Raw genomic sequence first — 18,505 nt, 5'->3', positions numbered from 1 at the left:
ATAATGTTTTATGTGACAGAAGAATGTTGCTTTGTTATGAGGCTGCGCCCCTCATCCTATATGCACACTATTCACTATCCTGCTGAAAAGTAGTGTCCTAGATAAGGAATATGGTCTTGATAGGGTTGGCAGCATGAGACATGGCAGTATCAAACAGACAGTTTAACAAATTGAAGAACTATGAAAAAGCAGTGATCAACTTATTACACTACATTCCCACTGTCATTTTCCAAGACAGTTTTGTCCTCAGCCTTTGTTTCTCGTGACCATTTATTTGGTTTGGTAGTTAATTCTGTGAAGAATGCCACAATCATGTGACTACGAAATCCGGCCGGTCTCTCTAACTTCTTGTCATTGCCTAATTCTCTGTGCTTACTTTTCACTCTTTGAATCTACCTGACCATGAACACACACATGTGCAGACAGACACACACACACACAGCCATTGTTATTGACAAGTTATTCAACATCCGACATCAACATGGATTATTTATGTTTTGGTTCCACTACTTCATGTTGGGGTTCTATATGTTGTAGTTCTACCACTTCATCTTGTGGTTTTACTGCTTGATTATGGCAGCCAGGGCTGTGTTCACACACCCATGTACCTCGCCCCTCACCTCATCTCTCTCACCCCCCCCCCTTTATTTTGACTGTTGATCGTTGTTAGCACGGCTCTGTTGTGTCCTGTCTGGCGATGTTTAGGCTAACAGGCTGTGGGGGGGGGGGGGCTGGAGGGTTGGCTGGTAGGACTATTGTTCGGTACTATACAACTAAGCTAGTCTCCAGAGACATCTCTCCGACCCCTCCCTCTCTTCTTCCCTCCCTCCTCTCTCTAGCCCTGGGCTCAGTTCACTGGAATGTCAGCTATGTGCCGGCCTCACCGCCACACAATCTAAGAGACAGGGAGGGAGATGAGGAGGGAGATGGGGAGGGAGACAGGGAGGGAGATGAGGAGGGAGATGGGGAGGGAGATGGGGAGGGAGATGAGGAGGGAGATGGGGAGGGAGACAGGGAGGGAGATGAGGAGGGAGATGGGGAGGGAGACAGGGAGGGAAATGAGGAGGGAGATGGGGAGGGAGACAGGGAGGGAGACGAGGAGGGAGATGGGGAGGGAGACAGGGAGGGAGATGAGGAGGGAGATGGGGAGGGAGACAGGGAGGGAGATGAGGAGGGAGATGGGGAGGGAGACAGGGAGGGAGATGAGGAGGGAGATGGGGAGGGAGACAGGGAGGGAGATGAGGAGGGAGATGAGGAGGGAGACAGGGAGGGAGATGGGGAGGGAGATGAGGAGGGAGACGGGGAGGGAGACGGGGAGGGAGATGAGGAGGGAGACGGGGAGGGAGACGAGGAGAGAGATGAGGAGGGAGACAGGGAGGGAGACGAGGAGGGAGATGAGGAGGGAGACAGGGAGGGAGACGGGGAGGGAGACGAGGAGGGAGACGAGGAGGGAGAAGAGGAGGGAGACAGGGAGGGAGACGAGGAGGGAGACGAGGAGGGAGATGAGGAGGGAGATGAGGAGAGAGATGAGGAGGGAGACAGGGAGGGAGATGAGGAGGGAGACGGGGAGGGAGATGAGGAGGGAGACGAGGAGAGAGATGAGGAGGGAGACAGGGAGGGAGATGAGGAGGGAGACGAGGGGGGAGACAGGGAGGGAGATGATGAGGGAGACACGACGAGAGACGGGGAGAGAGAGAGTAGCATTCCAGGGGTGGTGTGGTAGATCTTGTCCCAGGTGGAGTGCCTTCTCTGCTGACCTATCACCCAGGATGCAACAGGGCTGTCCTTCACAGCAGACAGGTTGGGTTTTCCCCGTCTAACAGGCCCCTGCTGACCTCCAATGGGCCCCTGCATAAAGTAATGCACTGAACAAAGTGCAATTTTGTTTGGAATTGTAAATGCTGTTGTATTCACCCAGCATATTAACCTCTATCCTCAAATGGTTTGCTGTGTTTTGTTGGATCTGTGATAATTATTTTTAATTGTGTAATGAAGACGAATAGCGGTTTGTCCATCTCCTCCTAGGAGGAACTAAATGTGGGGTCCGGTCTGGTTAAATGTGGGGTCCGGTCTGGTTAAATGTGGGGTCCGGTCTAGTTAGCATTCCAGTGTCAGGGTTTCTCTTTTCACCCTGCCAGACAATAGTGCTAGAATTGACCAGGTAACACTGTGACTCAGTAGCAGGATCAGATGACCTGCCTGTCTGTCTTTCAGTCTGTCTGTCTGTTTGTCTCAGTTCTCCACTGCTCCTGGGTTGGTTTCACTTTACTCTTCTTTATTGCTGCCTTCTTCATCCAATATTAACGACAAACACAACACCCCCTCACCTTGGTGCACAGCGATGCCACAGTAGCCAGAGTTCAATTCAACTAAACTGATTTCTGTCACTTTCTTTCGGAAATACAGTTTTGTTGCAGATGCAGGCCTGCCTCGAAGCCTGAGGCCTGCTTCATAGGGATGTTTGGCTGTGGTTGGCCTGATCTGGTCTGAGGGAAGATTCTGAAGCCATATTGGTGATTTAAAAACCTTTCCACTAATTTATATGAGCTAATTTTGATACCATCTTGTTGACACAAAATTGTTGCACACACAGTCACAAAGTAAATAAATATGCAACCACAAGCCTGTTGGGTAAACTGTACTAAGTGTTCTGTATGTAGAGAGGGTAAACTGTACTAAGTGTTCTGTATGTAGAGAAGCAGGCCTTTCAAGCTTGGTGTGTGTGTGGCTTTCAGCAGGTCTTGTTAATTGGAGTGTGCTCTGGTCTTTGTTTGGTCAGTGGTATCCGGTGACTGGCGAAGAGGCCAGCTAGCAGCTTCAATAATAGATATCTCAGACAATAGAACTAGCTGGCGGGCGCATGCATCCTGGCCGAGCCTCCCCACTCCTCCTCACCCAGGCCCACCGCTCCCCACTCCTCCTCACCCGGGCCCAGCCTCCCCACCGCTCCCCATGCCTTTGCTCAAATTCCCACCCAGGCCCAGCCTCCCCACTCCACTCCTCCCCACCTCTCCCCAACCTGGCCCAGCCTCCCAGACCCAGCCTCCCCCCCTGGCCCAACCTCCTTCGTTTCCCAGTCTCTCCCTTCACCAGCCCCCTTTCACAGAGTCCCGTCCCACCCGTACCCAGCCCCCCTCCAGTGCCCTCCATCCAGGGATCCAGCAGCCCATTCGCCACAGTTCCAAACAACGGTCCAAACCTCATATCTCTATCAATGTTATTGAAGTGGACAAAAAAAAAACAAGAATGGACACATTCATGTTGACTAAACAAAATGGATGGAAACTGGTCAAAAGTCATTATGAAATTTCCCTGTGGCTGTATGACAGAACCTGTTTTAATCCAGCCAATTTGTTTTAATCCTAAATAATAGCAGAGAAATGTGTTGTTGAGTGTTACACGTTGAGACCTGCCATGTACAGTTTTCATTTCTTAGTGTATATTTATCATGTTAATAAATAATACATTTCCTTGTTGAAAGAGTTCTCACAGAAAGAAACATAATTGAACCCAAAACGGGACAGAAAAAAAGGAGCATTTGGAGAGAAAAAACAGACAATTTAAAGAATGTTTATATCAAAACAATAATAAGAATTTGCCCCACACTTAAACCCCACCTCCAGTCGCTCTACTCCATCCCTCCTAAACCCTCCCCCATCCCTCCTAAACCCTCCCCCCATCCCTCCTAAACCCTCCCCCCATCCCTCCTAAACCCTCCCCCATCCCTCCTAAACCCTCCCCCCATCCCTCCTAAACCCTCCCCCATCCCTCCTAAACCCTCCCTCCATCCCTCATAAACCCTCCCCTCCATCCCTCCTAAACCCTCCCCCCATCCCTCCTAAACCCTCCCCTCATCCCTCATAAACCCTCCCCTCATCCCTCGTAAACCCTCCCCTCATCCCTCCTAAACCCTCCCCCATCCCTCCTAAACCCTCCCCCCATCCCTCCTAAACCCTCCCCCCAACCCTCATAAACCCTCCTCCTCATCCCTCCTAAACCCTCCATCCTTACTAAACCCTCCCTCTGCTCGTAGGAAAAGGCCAGCACCCACAGCCGAAACTATACGCAAGAAGGTAAACGCATTGAGAATGTGACTTATTACAATGCTGGATGTTCCAAAACAGAAAGGAGAGGTTTTTCAGTGTTTTCAAACATGCTTAGATTGTAGCTCAGTAAATATCGACTCCTCTCTAAATGCAGGGGGTTTGCCAGTTCTTTAAAACACATTTTATTTGATGGGACCTTATTTATTTTCCAAAACAAAATGAGACTTTCAGTTAAATGTTAATGGTGCATTCAGTGTTTGATAATCTTTTCATTATATAATAAAAATTATAAAATGTATTAAGGACGACAACGAGTTGCTGTGAACATGAAGAGTCAATATTTGATTCCATTTGGAATTGAAATGTAGTCAGTCCAGGGTGGTTATGTTCCACATTTGACCAGAGTCCTTCAGGAAGGCCTGTAGGGATGTCTACAGGTAGGAAGTAGGATGTAGGGGAACAGGATGCTATTTGGGCCACTGGTGCTGGTGAAGAGGAGGGTGTTAGGAAGAGTGCGGTTTAGGCTGCAGCCAGCCTCTGTCGGTCAGCCTAAAGGCCAGCTGCCGTCCCTCTGTTTCCCCAACACGCCTCCCTCCCTCCTCTGTTTCTAGGGAGATTGCTTATCAACCTGTGGAAGATGCCCCTCCCCCCAGCTTCCCTGGGCGCTCCGTATTCTTCCTGTGAGCTAAGCAGGTTTTTATGTTCGTCTCTCCACTGAATGAGGCTTGTTTGCTGTAAGTTAATTTGTGTATATAAATGTGTAGAACAGAGCTTTTCCTTACTGTCTTTTCTGCTCCACAATCTGTCAAACACACACACCCAGCATCCAGTAGACCTGCGCATGCACGCACACACCCTCCTCCTCCCTCTATCCCTCCCACTTTTTCTCTCCTCCCATTTTGTGGTATTCTCTCTTCCTCTTTCTCTCGCTCTGTCTCTCTCGCTCTGTCTCTCGCAAACACTGTTGCACTTGCTTTTCCTCAGCTCTGTCTCTGTCCCTCTCTCTCTTGGCCCTGAACCTCTCTTTTATTCCTGTCTTTCCTCCATCTCAGTCTCTCCTTCCTCTGCTTCTCTCTGGATATCTGTCGGCAGTCTGCTGAGGACAAGCTACCAATGATTTGCAGGTACGGTACTGGTTCATTACCACTCCATCTCTCCACTGGAACAACACGGCTTCTCACCGCTACTAGGTTCACCTGTAACCCAGGCAGCTGGTATTCTGTTTGACGAATAGTATTGTATTGTTTTGTCAAATTGTATTTTCGTTTTTTGGAAAGCTACTTATCCATGTGGGTAAAGACAGAGAAGCTAGTTTGAGAGTGTGGAACTGTTATGTAGTGAAAATATTTCAGTTATTAAGTTGTCAGGGCGAACAAACAAGTTCCACAAGGTAGGCTGCTTTACTCTTGCCTTACCTGAAGAACATGCTATGGGTTCAGCAACCTTAAGCTGTTGGAAGTTTACATATAAACAGATGCCTTCCACATGCTTTGTGTACAATGTGACAATCACTGATAATGCAAACATTTATAGATTGAAAGGTCTGAGTCTCAGTTCAACTGTGTCTTCTTGGCATTTACCAACTTGATTGAGTACAATTAAATGTTTTAAGAGATCTAAACCATCTTAGCCATATGGATGTTGTCAGGTGTCATCCATTTCAGCTGGATGTAGTTAGTCTGCTGGATGGTGTTATACATTTTAACTGGATGTGGTTAGTCTGTTGGCTGGTGTCATCCATATTAACTGGATGTAGTTAGTCTGATGGCTGGTGTCATCCATATTACCTGGATGTAGTTAGTCTGATGGCTGGTGTCATCCATATTAACTGGATATAGTTAGTTTGTTGGCTGGGGTCAACCATATTAATTGACACAACAACAATACAGTTCCCAAGTGGAACCATATTTCCTGCACTACTCTTTGGCCGGGTCAGACGCTGTGCACTATAAAGGGAATAGGAAGCCATTTGGGAGTCTGGAATATATTCTTCGCGGCGGTTCACCTCAGTAGTTCTCCCTCTGCAGTTTCCATGGAGACATCATCCTCAGTTTCACAACAAATCATCAAACCCAACCGCTAGATAAAAGAGCTTTCTGTCACCTGGCGTCAGTTCTAAATGGAACCCTATTCCAGTCATAATAGAAGGCGCTTTATGTGTGTTGCCTGGAGTGCGATTTAGGACACAGTGTTGCAGTGTCTACATGATGTATAAAATCAACTGGGATAAGTCGCTCCATATGATTTGTGACAGTAGTTTTATTTTTTACCACAACTGTTTATTTGTAATGATTAATCTGTATAAAATGCAGTCATTTTTAGATTATAGCCACATGTAAAACCATTGTGGAATAATTATTACAGACAGAAATACTATGAACTTGAATGGGAGATTGCTCATGTTCTGATGGAAGATTTGTCATTTAGAGAGCAAATCTTTTGGACATGCATTACATTATCGCAGAAAAAAAAGCGGATATCATATGGACATATAAAAAGGGCAAACAAGGATTTGAAGAAAGGCCATTCCAGTGCCAATCAAAGACATTCCAGTTGTTGTGTGAGGTGTAAAAGATGCTGCTTAATTTGGTGGGCTGTTGGAACGCACAACTCGGCCTTTATGTGGAACATTAACACCTACAGTGGATATAAAAAGTCTACACACCCCTGTTAAAATGCCAGGTTCTTGTGATGTAAAAGAATGAGACAAAGATAAATCATATCAGAACCTTTCCACCTTTAATGTGACCTATAACGTGAACAATTCATTTGAAAAACAAACAATAATCTTTGAGGGGGGAAAATTACAAATAAAAACTCACAATAACCTGATTGAATCAGTGTGCACACCCTTAAACTAATACTTTGTTGAAGCACCTTTTGATTTTATTACAGCAGTCTTTTTGGGTAGGAGTCTGTTAGTATGGCACATCTTGACGTAGGTTGACATCTCCTGTGCACAGCCCTCTTCAGATCACCCCACAGATTTTCAATTGGATTCAGGTCTGGGCTCTGGCTGGGCCATTCCAAAATGTTAATCTTCTAGTGAAGCCATGCTGTGGTGGATTTGGATGTGTGCTTCGGGTTGTAGTCGTGCTGAAAGGTGAACTTCATCTTCATCTTTCTAACGGACGCCTGAAGGTTTTGTGCCAAAATTGCCTGGTATTTGGAACTGTTCATAATTCCCTCCACCCTGACTAAGGCCCCGGTTCCAGCTGAAGAAAAACAGCCCCAAAGCATGATGCTGCCACCACCATGCTTCACTGTGGGTATGGTGTTCTTTGGGTGATGTGCAGTGTTGTTTTTGCACCAAACATACCTTTTGGAATTATGGCCAAAAAGTGGTTTCATCAGACCATAACACATTTTCCCACGTGCTTTTGGGGGACTTGATGTGTCTCTTGGTAAGAAAAGGCTTCCGTCTTGCCACCCTACCCCATAGCCCATTCATATGAAGAATACGGGAGATTGTTGTCACAGGTAGCACACAGCCTGTACTTGCCAGAAATTCCTGCAAATCCTTTAATGTTGCTGTAGGCCTCTTGGAAGCCTCCCTTACTAGTTTTCTTCTCAACTTTTCACAAATTTTGGAGGGACTTACAGTTCTTGGTAATGTCTCTGTTATGCCATATTTTCTCCACTTGATGATGACTGTCTTCACTGTGTTACATGGTATATCTAATGCTTTGGAAATTCTTCTCTTGACTGATATCTTTCAAAAATGAGACCCCTTCTGGTGCTTTGGAAGCTCTCTGCAGACCATGGCTTTTGCTCTGACATGCAACTAAGAAAATGTCAGGAAAATCCTAATAGAACAGCTGAACTTTATGTGATTAATCAGTCACTTTAGATGATGGCATGTGTGTAATGAGTTTGAAAGTGATTGTTTAATTCTGAACACAGCCACATCCCCAGTTATAAGAGGGTGTGCACACTTATGCAACCAGTTTATAGTAAGGTTTTTATTTTTAATTTTCCCCCTCGTAGATTTCAGATTGTTCAATTCAATTGGAATTGTTCACATTACAGGTCACATTAAAAGTGGAAAATGTTCTGGCATGATTTAGCTTTGTCTCTTTCTTTTACATCACAAAAACCTGGCATTTTCACAGGGTTGTGTAAACATTTTATATCCACTGTAGTTTACATTAGAGATGTTGAGGATGGAAGGCCTCTGGTCATAACTGAATATACTAATTTGAATAACAAGATATTTGCAAATACTAAAGACACTTTCATTATCCTAATGGTCCTCTCTGTAGTTGTCAGTAATTGTCTCTCTTTAACCTTTTTATTTCCACTGGTGAAGCGACCAATCACAAGTCATTTTGTCAGCATGTGACACTATAGCACCTATACCTCTATTTCAGTATCTAGAAAATAGTTATTTGATCTGTAGTTTTTTATATTGCGTTGTTGTAGTTTATTATATGGCATAGTAATTTCCCCACAGGCTTTAAAGGGATGATTTTGACCATATGTGAGTAATTAGGGACGTGTCAAAATGCAGTTTCTGTGCAACAGAATGATTTGTGCTCATCAACAAAGAAATGCATACCACTATCCTAAATTCTGTTTGTAGGTAGGTACAAATATAGGATAGTTTACATATTGGTTGGTATAGAAGCACGCCCTGTTGGCTTTCTATTAGACTCCTCCCAGAGCGGTTGTCTGTCTATAAGACTCCTCCCACAGCTATTGTCTGCCTATATGACTCCTCCCACAGAGGTTGTCTCTCTATAGGACTCCTCCCACAGAGGTTGTCTGCCGTTGTCATCAAAATGACCAATCAACATGTTTATGTTGGCAGACAAGCAGAACAGCCAGTAAGCAGGGCAAACAGGTTGAGGAGGCTGCCGCTGATTAAAGATACTTACCTGTAATTATGGAGGTTAAGAGATGACACAGGTTGAGACTACGGTCCAAATGACGCCCTATTTCCTTTGTAGTGCACCAGCCTAAGGAAGCACTTTATAGGGACGAGTACAATTTGGGATGGATTGTGGTGCCAATATTTCAAGGACCTGCTGATACCCACCTTCCTGTGTGTGTGTGTGTGTTTATGTAAGTGTGTGTGTGTTGCTCTGGTTTCATTACAGCAGGTTATAATGTCTCCCTCCTTGTGAGTCTTACTCAGCAGCTGAAATGCCAGAGATAGAGGCGGGCTTAGCGGAAAAGGGTAAAGAGATTGCATCGTAGGTTTTGTTGTGCATATTCAGAATCCACCAGTGGCTGTTTGAACACCAGGGTCTAGATGGCTGCGGCTGAGCAACACAGGACGTGATGTCAAACAGACTGGTTGAAATAAACCCATAAACGACTTAAAGCACAACTTAGCGAACCATAGTAAACATCAGCAAACGTGACTTAGCAAAACACACACAACAGCTGGCACCATCTGGCTAGTGAAAGGAGATATGTTTTTTTTAAATGTTTGTGAGCGTCTGCGGACTAATTCGCTAAGCCATGGAGACAGTAACAGTTCTGCAATATCTTGGACCGATCCTTTGGTCTTCTGCTCTGACTAACTCAATGTATGCCTGTAGAACTCCTGTAGAAATGTGTCACACGGGAGAGCTAGATGATTCTGCCTCTCAGTCTGTCTGCTGTAGCCATCCCAGAACAGTTTCCTTAACACTTGGGAGGGCCCAACCAACCGGCGGTAATGAACAAAACGTTTGGCTGTTGGTTCCTAGTTATCCCTAAACGTTTCAGCTGTGCTTTTATATCTGGACAAACGGCATACGGTGAAGTAGCTTTGAAGAGGATTTCTAGAGGACCAATTCTACCATTTTGCTTGTCACTGTTTTGAAAATGATCTTTAGCATGTTATTGGCATGATGTTTAGCATGTTATGTTTTGCATGTTATATCCGATTCCTGAACGGGCCATGTTATTTTCTGTAGTGGGCATAGGGAAATGCTATGCTTCATTGGTGTTCATGTGTGTAGACCTACCAGGCGTGTTGTCACACCGGTTGACAACATACAATAGATTGTACCAAAGAAGTAACTAAGCTGCTGCTTCTGATTCCCATTGCAGCATGGGCCACTCACTCCTTTACCACTTTCCTAAAGCATAAAAATACAGGGAAGTTTTAAATGGTAGAAGTTAGGGTTAGCTGACCTCTGTTGGCCAGTGGGTGGAGCCTGATGTATTGAAGGGCCAGTAGGTGGAGCCTGACATATTGATGGGCCAGTGGGTGGAGCCTGTCAAGATGTAGCCCAGTGGGTGGAGCCTAAGATCTTGTTGTGTTTTGTCTTGCAGAAGGGATCTGAGAAGCCTCTTCTTTCTGCTGTTCTTAGCGGCCGTACTACCATGAGCAACCCGACTCCATCCACAGGTACGTCTCCTCACATACCACGCCCATAAACAGACATCTGACCTCTCAACTATATTCTATACATGCACATATTCTGCATCCTAGATGGCTGGTAGCTTTTCATGGAGTTGCAGAATACAACACGTCACAAGGGACAATAAGGAGTTGTCCTTTATCAGTCTGTTTCTCGGATGACCCTGTGTTTCCATAGTTACATGCTGATGACCTTTGTCAGTAATTGACGAACTGGAGAGGAGATGCGTCTCATTGGGCCGTTGACTGATCGACTTTAACAGGATGAGCCCCTCTTCTATATGCCGTATGCAAACAGAATAGGTTGCCATTCTCACACTCTCTTTAATGGGGGCAGAGACGGGTCTAAAACGTCATACAGGGGCGATAGCATAGTGGTCAAGGGCGTATTCTCCAAGTAAACTAAATATTGCTGATTCTAATCCCCGGAGCTTCCTCAGCAAACCTTGAGCAAGGGATTTAACCATAACTGCTCATGTAACTTTGGATAGGAGGGTGTGCTGAATGACTTAAATGTAATGATGTAAAACTGGATCACTGGATTACTATTACCAATATACCACACAAAGTTAACAGAACAAATATGCTTACAGGGTGCGGTTTGTTTGTGTGTGTGTGGCAGTAGCACACTCATTAATGTCAATATCTTACATCAGATGTAGACTTGACAATTTCCTTATTACAGTGGCACTGTTGACTTTCACCAATAATTTTGCATTGATAATATTAAAAGCTGAGTTGCATGATATTTGGAGCCATTCCACACACAGACACACAAGACACACACACTTGTAAACAGAGACCTCTGGATTGGAAGTATAGGCACACATTATTCCTGATTTGATCAATTTGGGGACATTTTGGTTCCCATTAATATAGTAAAACATGTACACACCTTGTACCTTGTAATAGAAAGAAACTCAGATATACCTGTAGGTCAGAGACTTGTAGCTCAGATATACCTGTAGGTCAGAGACTTGTAGCTCAGATATACCTGTAGGTCAGAGACCTGTAGCTCAGATATACCTGTAGGTCAGAGACTTGTAGCTCAGATATACCTGTAGGTCAGAGACCTGTAGCTCAGATATACCTGTAGGTCAGAGACCTGTAGCTCAGATATACCTGTAGGTCAGAGACCTGTAGCTCAGATATACCTGTAGATCAGAGACTTGTAGCTCAGACATTTCAGTCTGAGAGCAGGACCGCCTCCAGGATGAAATTACTGAGGGGGCATTTTTTATCAGTGGGGGGGCATATCTAATTCATATACCATTTGCAGTGTCTAAAGGGAAACAAAACCGGGGTGCCACAGATTCTATCTGGGGGTGGGGCAATGCCCGGCTCTGCCCCACCCCCGTGTTTCCGGGAATGTCTGAGAGTCTTGTAACAAAGAGAGCTATAGGGAAATGAAAGTTGGCCTACCCGGAGGAACTAAGGATAGCAAGACAGACCAAAAAGCCTGCTGACAGACAAATAGGCAGGCAGACACAGGAAGAGGGAAAGTAAAGAATTTTCTTCTCTGACAAGGTTTTCCCAGAATGTCCTGTACAAGCTGGCTGTTAGACCCTAATAACAGAAGAATGGATGTACCAGCTGCGTTCCAGGGATTCCAAGGTGTCCTAGCAACACTGGAAAGAGGTGGAGCCTGCTACATGGCATGATAGACTGGCTCCAAACCTGTGTGTGTGTGTAAAACAATAGTAAAACAAAGAAAATCATGTGTGGACAATTGGCCCGATCTCTATTTAACAATAAGCTTGATCTGACTTATGTTTATGGTTACAGTAAGAATTAAGGTAAGGTTATTGAGGTTAAAGTTAGGGTGAGGTAAAACATTTTTTGAATATTATTGAATTGGCGTTTCTTACTTTGATAGTAAAGCCTACGTGTGTGTGTGTGGTTCCCGTTTACAAGGTTCTGTCACGGCAAACCCTTTGGAAGAGATCCTTCTGGTTTCACATTCTGGTGACTGGCTTCAGTAGGCAGAGGGGGTGTTCAAATAGCTCCATGCCCACTGAGGGCTGGTGAATTATGGGAGTTGTATTACATTAGGATTCTCTATTTGCTACTGCCTGGGCAGCAGATACTCTTCCTGGTGTCACACAGGGATCTAAACAAAGGCTTCTGTTCATCTGATCACTAGTTCTGCTCTCTTGACCTGAACAGTGCAGACTGTAATACTGAAGTTGCTCTCAGAAGGTAAACTGTCTTTTTTTAGGGCAACCAGATGCAAAAGGAAAGTCGGTGTGTGAAGGATTTGTTGTGTTTACTCTCAACCTTATTACAGCTGCACCGACAGTGCCACTGGGTGAAAAATCTACCTTTTCTTCTTGTTCCGGTGACTTCCATCTGAGCAGATAAACCCGGCAACTTGGATCGGCGACTACTGGCTCTAATGCAATGACTGTATTCATAACAGAAGGTTGATCCAACAAAAACGCACAACACTCCTCTTCAGCCTATTTCAGCAGGCGGGATGTGTTGGCAGATAGGGGAGAGTGAGACAGACTGGAGCTATACTGTTCTGTCCTCTTGTTTCTGTATCCCTCTACTGCGTCTCTCCTTCTCTGTCACCAACCTCATCCTGTCAATATTGGTCACAACTCTTGGTTTCTGAACAGCAGCTACTCAGATTCCAGCTGGAGTAAAAATCTAAACGCACACAGCCACCATCAGGAGTGGATTCTCTTCTGGCTGGCCCGTCCCAGCACACAGCCACCGTCGGGAGTGGATTCTCTTCTGGCTGGCCCGTCCCAGCACACAGCCACGGATGCGGCCCAGATATCTCCATATTTCCAAAGTGGTGAACTACCTTCCAACACTATGGATCTCTATTCCCTAAACAGTACACGCCCTTTTGAGTCCACAGGGTAGTGTTTAGTGTACAGCGTGTTTTGTCTTCAAGTTCACCCCCCAGGCAGTGAGGACTTCCAGAATATTTAAGCTAGCTGGCAGTGGGAGAAAAGGCAATAATTATGGTGTCACAGTGAGCCATTAGCAGGCCATGGGTTATGTCACTGACACATACACCAATAATGACACGGCTAAAGGCAGCCATTAAGCACTGAGCCTACAAAGACCGTCTCACAGAGAGTCATACAGACCATCAACCCCAAGAAACACTGTGTCCCAGACTCCCAGGGCCTGGGAGACCTAAGCTAAAATAGATCTTAAACAGTTGATATTTACAATCCTCTTATTCAAATGGATTAAAAATGTCCACCGTGCTTATCAACTTGTGATTAAAGACTGCATAGTAATTAGTGTTATTTCTATTAGTTTCTAAGTAGATGCAGTTCCATTCTTAATAGGGTATTACTCACAGTATTGTTTTTATTATTATTATCATAGTATTATTATGAGGATATAATTATAGGGGTATTATTAGAAGTAGTAGTAGGGTATTAATATGATAAGAGTATTATTAGTAGTAGTATTAGGATATAATTAATATTATGATAAGAGTATTATTAGTAGTAGTATTAGGGTATTATTATAATGGTATTATTATTAGTAGTAGTATTAGGATATTACAATGATAAGAGTATTATTATTAGTAGTAGTATTAGGGTATTATTATAAGAGTATTAGTAGTATTATAAGGGCATTATTATCAGGTCAGAATACATGCTATCCAGAGACATACCTCAAGGTATTCTCCAACCCAAACGAACAACTGATTGAATTGTGCATTACCTCATTCTCCAAGGTCAAAATATGCATAGAGAGAAAAGTGTAGCAACGTTTTACATGTCTGCTATCGAGAGCTTCGGATGAACAACTACTGATCAGAGCGTCCGTTTCTCTTTGCCAGTTCAATCTGCGGTATCGTTTCATTCATTCCCACCACAAAGCAGAAATAGTCATCTACTGTGTGCAATGGGATCTGCCTGCCTGCTTAAATGGGCTGCACTAGAGAGAGAGGGTAAGCTGGTTTTGTATGTTATAATGTTATTCAGCAGATGTGAAATGTTAAATGTGGCAGAGTGTTATGCAGGAAAGGTGGAAGAGGGGCTCATTTAAATGATCTTTTCATCTAAACACATCACAGGGCGGCAAAGCATCAGCCGGCCCAATGGAAGAACACCCTGTGTGTCTCAAAATGACATCCCATCCCTGTGGAAGCTTGTCAGAAGTAGGACACTCCACACGGCATGGGGGGCATTGTGGGACTTACCCCAAATAGCAGAAGGGAATACAGGCTGCCTATAATTCTCTTGAGAATAAAGATAGACACACACAGAAAGACTAAAAGACATACACAAGAACATAAACATGTTTTGTCTGTGGCAGACATTGGTTTTTAGGGCTTTCACAGATTAGGACTTCCTGGGTTAAAGAACAGTAGTGTCATCCAGGTCATCAGAAGGAATCATCTAATTAATTAACTCATGAGCCAAGACTCCATAACCGCAATTGGAGGTAAACTGGCAACCTTAGCTTCATACCCGTTTAAAAACCGTCCATGTGGCTGTTCCCATTAAAGTAGAAGAAAAGTGCCATGGTTGTTCCCGCCCATCCAAAATGAGAAGAGACGTCGTGTCTTGCGGTTGGGGGGAGGCACTGCTCCCTCTGTTTTAATAGGCTAAAATTGAATGTCACTTTTGTCTTTCAAACCAAGGATTTGTTTGCAAGGTTGGGCTTTTCAGCTGGAGATATCAGATGGACGCTCATCAGATGGACGACCGGTGGTCAACTTTATGTTGGTCTGATAAGAAATGTTGGTGTCAGTTCTGAGCCGGTTCAGGTTTCCAGCCAGGTCTATTCCATGGGATGTGAGGACAAACAAGGATCTTGGTTCCGGTAGATTGATTCACAGATTTGTTCTGGTATTCCGACATGCACAACTTTTTCAGCACTCATTGCAGTTTATTTTAGATTTTCCTAAAGCTTCCATTTTAAAGCAGCGTCCTTAACTCTCGTCCTTAACGATTCTACACATTTTGCCATTGGGGAGAGAGAGAGGATTTTATGACTATAATGAATTTTGTGCCTTTGTACTTGTATTTAATGTGCAGTGGAGAGAACATTTTATTTGATAATTCGATAGCTGATTTCCTGCACATTTTGCTGTAAAGTTGATTCGTGAAAGCCACTGGCTATCTTGCTTCTATGTACTTCTTCCATGATTACTTTGAGTTTAGATCTCAGGGCACTAGACTTATTTATCAATCTAAAATAAATGTTTTATGGGGTTGTAAATCCAACCTGATTTACAACCAAATAAAAACATTAGAAATATATGCGCCCCAGAAATGGGGGAAAACAAATATCATTCTGCCCTTGTTTGCATCTTTATGATTTTATAAGGGAAGAGACATTTTGCATATAGAGTTTACTGAAAATGAATTTACGTTTAGATGGGTTTTCTAGTGCCTCTCGCCTCAGATCTTAACAGAGACGGTGATGCAACATTCTACATCAATTGGATATTGGCGAGGCGTGGGACCGATGTCGCTGTGCTTCTGGACAAAGGGATTTAGGACCAGTACAGATTTTTGCACAGAGTCATGTAACATCATAACTGGCAGCTTGCGGAGAAGATGAATACGGAGACCAGATAGTTGGAAACATTAAAGTGTTCAAATGTTCCCTCTTGCTCTCTCTCTCCCTCAGCTAATGGCAATGATAGCAGACATTTTAAAGGAGACCGTTCTCCCTGTGGCCCTTCCCGAGTCCTCCACGTCCGCAAGGTCCCCATCGAGGTGTCCGAGGCTGAACTCGTCTCTCTAGGAGTGCCGTTTGGTAGAGTCAGCAACCTGTTGATGCTCAAAGGAAAGAACCAGGTAGGAACAGGCTGCGTCCCAAATGGTGACATACCCCCTACATAGTACACTACAGCTTTAACTGACCTGGTCAATATAGAAGACTACTTTGAACCAGGGCTCTTAGCGGTTACAGATATTCATCCTGGTCTCTGTTAAGAGGCCTCCTTCTCCCTTCCCTCTTCCTCCCTCCATCCACCTCCCATCTCCCCCGTATCTCCTGTCTCTACAGCTTCCGGTCTTTCTTCTACCCCCCCCCAGCCTCCCCACATTCTACCCAAGGAGCCTTTCACATTCAAATGGAAATATAAAGTAATTAGACAAGAATAAAGAGACCACATTTTCTAGATGCTTTGGTATATGACTGCCTGTGTCCAATTTATTTGGCTTGATTGGTTTTATATAGTACCAACAGAGACTCAGTGGTCTACCTGCAGAGTAGAGGATTTTCTTTAGATGGGATGAGTCAGAGTCATTCTGATTTGTTGAAGCACTATATCACTTACTAGTAATTACGCAGTACATACTCCGTGATTGGTTTCATTTGCAAGAATAGTATTGTAATTAATGAAAATAAAATGATATTGTAGATGGAATGAATGAAAACCAAAATAAATGTAACACTACATATAATGCATACTATAGCATTAAAACAGGCTTATTAAGTTCTAAAGATTTACTACTTGAATAACTGAAAATGTATTCACCATTGTTGCCCAAAAGAAATGACCATTAATGAAAATCCCTGTGCAACATACAAGTCATGTCAATGGGAAACATTGTATCTACGTTGACAAAACATTGTTCCAGTATTTATTTCTTATATTCAAATAAAATTGAATAAATTAAATAAACAGTCTACAATTCTAAGTAACGCATGTAACCTGTCGTCCCTGTTGCTAACCAACCAGGCTTTTATAGAAATGGCTTCTGAAGAGGCGGCCATCACCATGGTCAACTACTACACCACAGCAACACCTCACGTCCGTAACCAGCCAGTCTACATCCAGTACTCCAACCACCGCGAGCTTAAGACAGACAACCTGCCCAATCAGGGGGTGAGTTTACTGCAGATCTACAGTCCACTGCATGTAAACTGTAAGCCTACCAATCAGATCCACAATCCACTGCATGTATGCTATAAGCTGACCAATCAGATCCACAGTCCACTGCACGTACACTATAAGCTGACCAATCAGATCCACAGTCCACTCCACGTACACTATAAGCTGACCAATCAGATCCACAATCCACTGCATGTACACTACATTGCGGCAGCCCTTTACAGCCACTGTGTATGTCCCATTGGGCACCTTATTCCCCATAGGGCTCTGGTCAAAAGTAGTTCACTATATAGGGTATCATTTGACTCAGTGTGTTAGCTGATCTTCCAGCTTGGCCAGTCCCAGTCCATTCGGCTTCATTGTTTATAGGCAGAGCTAAAATAGTCTGGAGGATCCTGTTATAACACACATAATGAATGACCAGACTCTCTCCATTGCTGCCAGCTGGGAATAACCATCCCTTCAATGAATTTTTAGACACCCCAAAATTATTTTTGTACATTTTAATAATGTATTTATTAATGGAGGGTATATATAGAAATATGTGATGTCTGATATATTTTCTTGGAATTGCCCTACATCACCACAACAGTAATAAATAATTCAGCATTGGTGGTTTTATGAGTGTAATCAGATGGAAATGGTCTTAACTTTCTGGAACAAAATGTATTACATGCACATTTTTGTCACATTGATGTGTAGTTTAAGCTTTAAACTGTGTTTTTTTTCTATTTTTATTCTGGTCCTTGGACTATTAGCTCAAAACTAATTATTTCGAAACCAAACCTCGTTGTCGACCCCTGACCTATAGAAATATAACTGTACAGGGTGACACTTGAGAACAGCGCACATCTGTTGTCTTTACAACTCAACTGCTATCAATTTCCTCAATCGTGAATTATTTAGGCTTTCATTTTCTATGGAATATATTATTCATCATGTCATTCGCCTATTCAGTTCTTGTTTTAATTGTCTTTGCCATGGTTAACTCATATATATATATATAAAAGGTTATAGATACTGTGTTATTGATGGGTTATGTATGTTATTAGTAAGTTACATGATGCTATTATTTTCCTCAGAGAGCTCAGGCAGCGTTGCAGGCGGTAAATGCAGTGCATTCTGGGAACATGACGTTGGGTGGCACAGCGTCTGGCGGTGATGGAACCCTGATGCCAGGACAAAGCCCGGTGCTACGCATCATCGTGGAGAACCTCTTCTACCCTGTTTCACTAGAGGTTCTACACCAGGTAGCCCATGACATCTGACCCCTGA

At 43.9% G+C, this 18,505-nt stretch overlaps 1 protein-coding gene across 8 annotated transcripts in view; it reads left to right on the top strand.

The window, feature by feature from the left end:
- ptbp3 (polypyrimidine tract binding protein 3) overlaps nt 1-18,505 on the top strand; it is a 43,201-nt gene that overhangs the window by 7,545 nt on the left and 17,151 nt on the right. For 6 of the 8 annotated variants that reach the window (XM_013140279.4, XM_013140283.4, XM_010887598.5 and 3 more), the window contains 4 exons: nt 10,314-10,389; nt 16,018-16,187; nt 17,078-17,224; nt 18,313-18,480. In XM_013140279.4, coding sequence (XP_012995733.1) covers nt 10,314-10,389; nt 16,018-16,187; nt 17,078-17,224; nt 18,313-18,480 — 561 coding nt within the window. Of the gene's footprint in view, nt 1-4,944; nt 5,171-10,313; nt 10,390-16,017; nt 16,188-17,077; nt 17,225-18,312; nt 18,481-18,505 lie in introns of those variants that run through there. The other 2 variants (XM_013140284.4, XM_013140286.4) reach the window with 2 other exon arrangements.

This window comes from Esox lucius, chromosome 23, assembly GCF_011004845.1.
Source record: "Esox lucius isolate fEsoLuc1 chromosome 23, fEsoLuc1.pri, whole genome shotgun sequence".
Lineage (NCBI taxonomy): Eukaryota > Metazoa > Chordata > Actinopteri > Esociformes > Esocidae > Esox > Esox lucius.
This window is presented reverse-complemented; position numbering and strand designations above follow the sequence as displayed.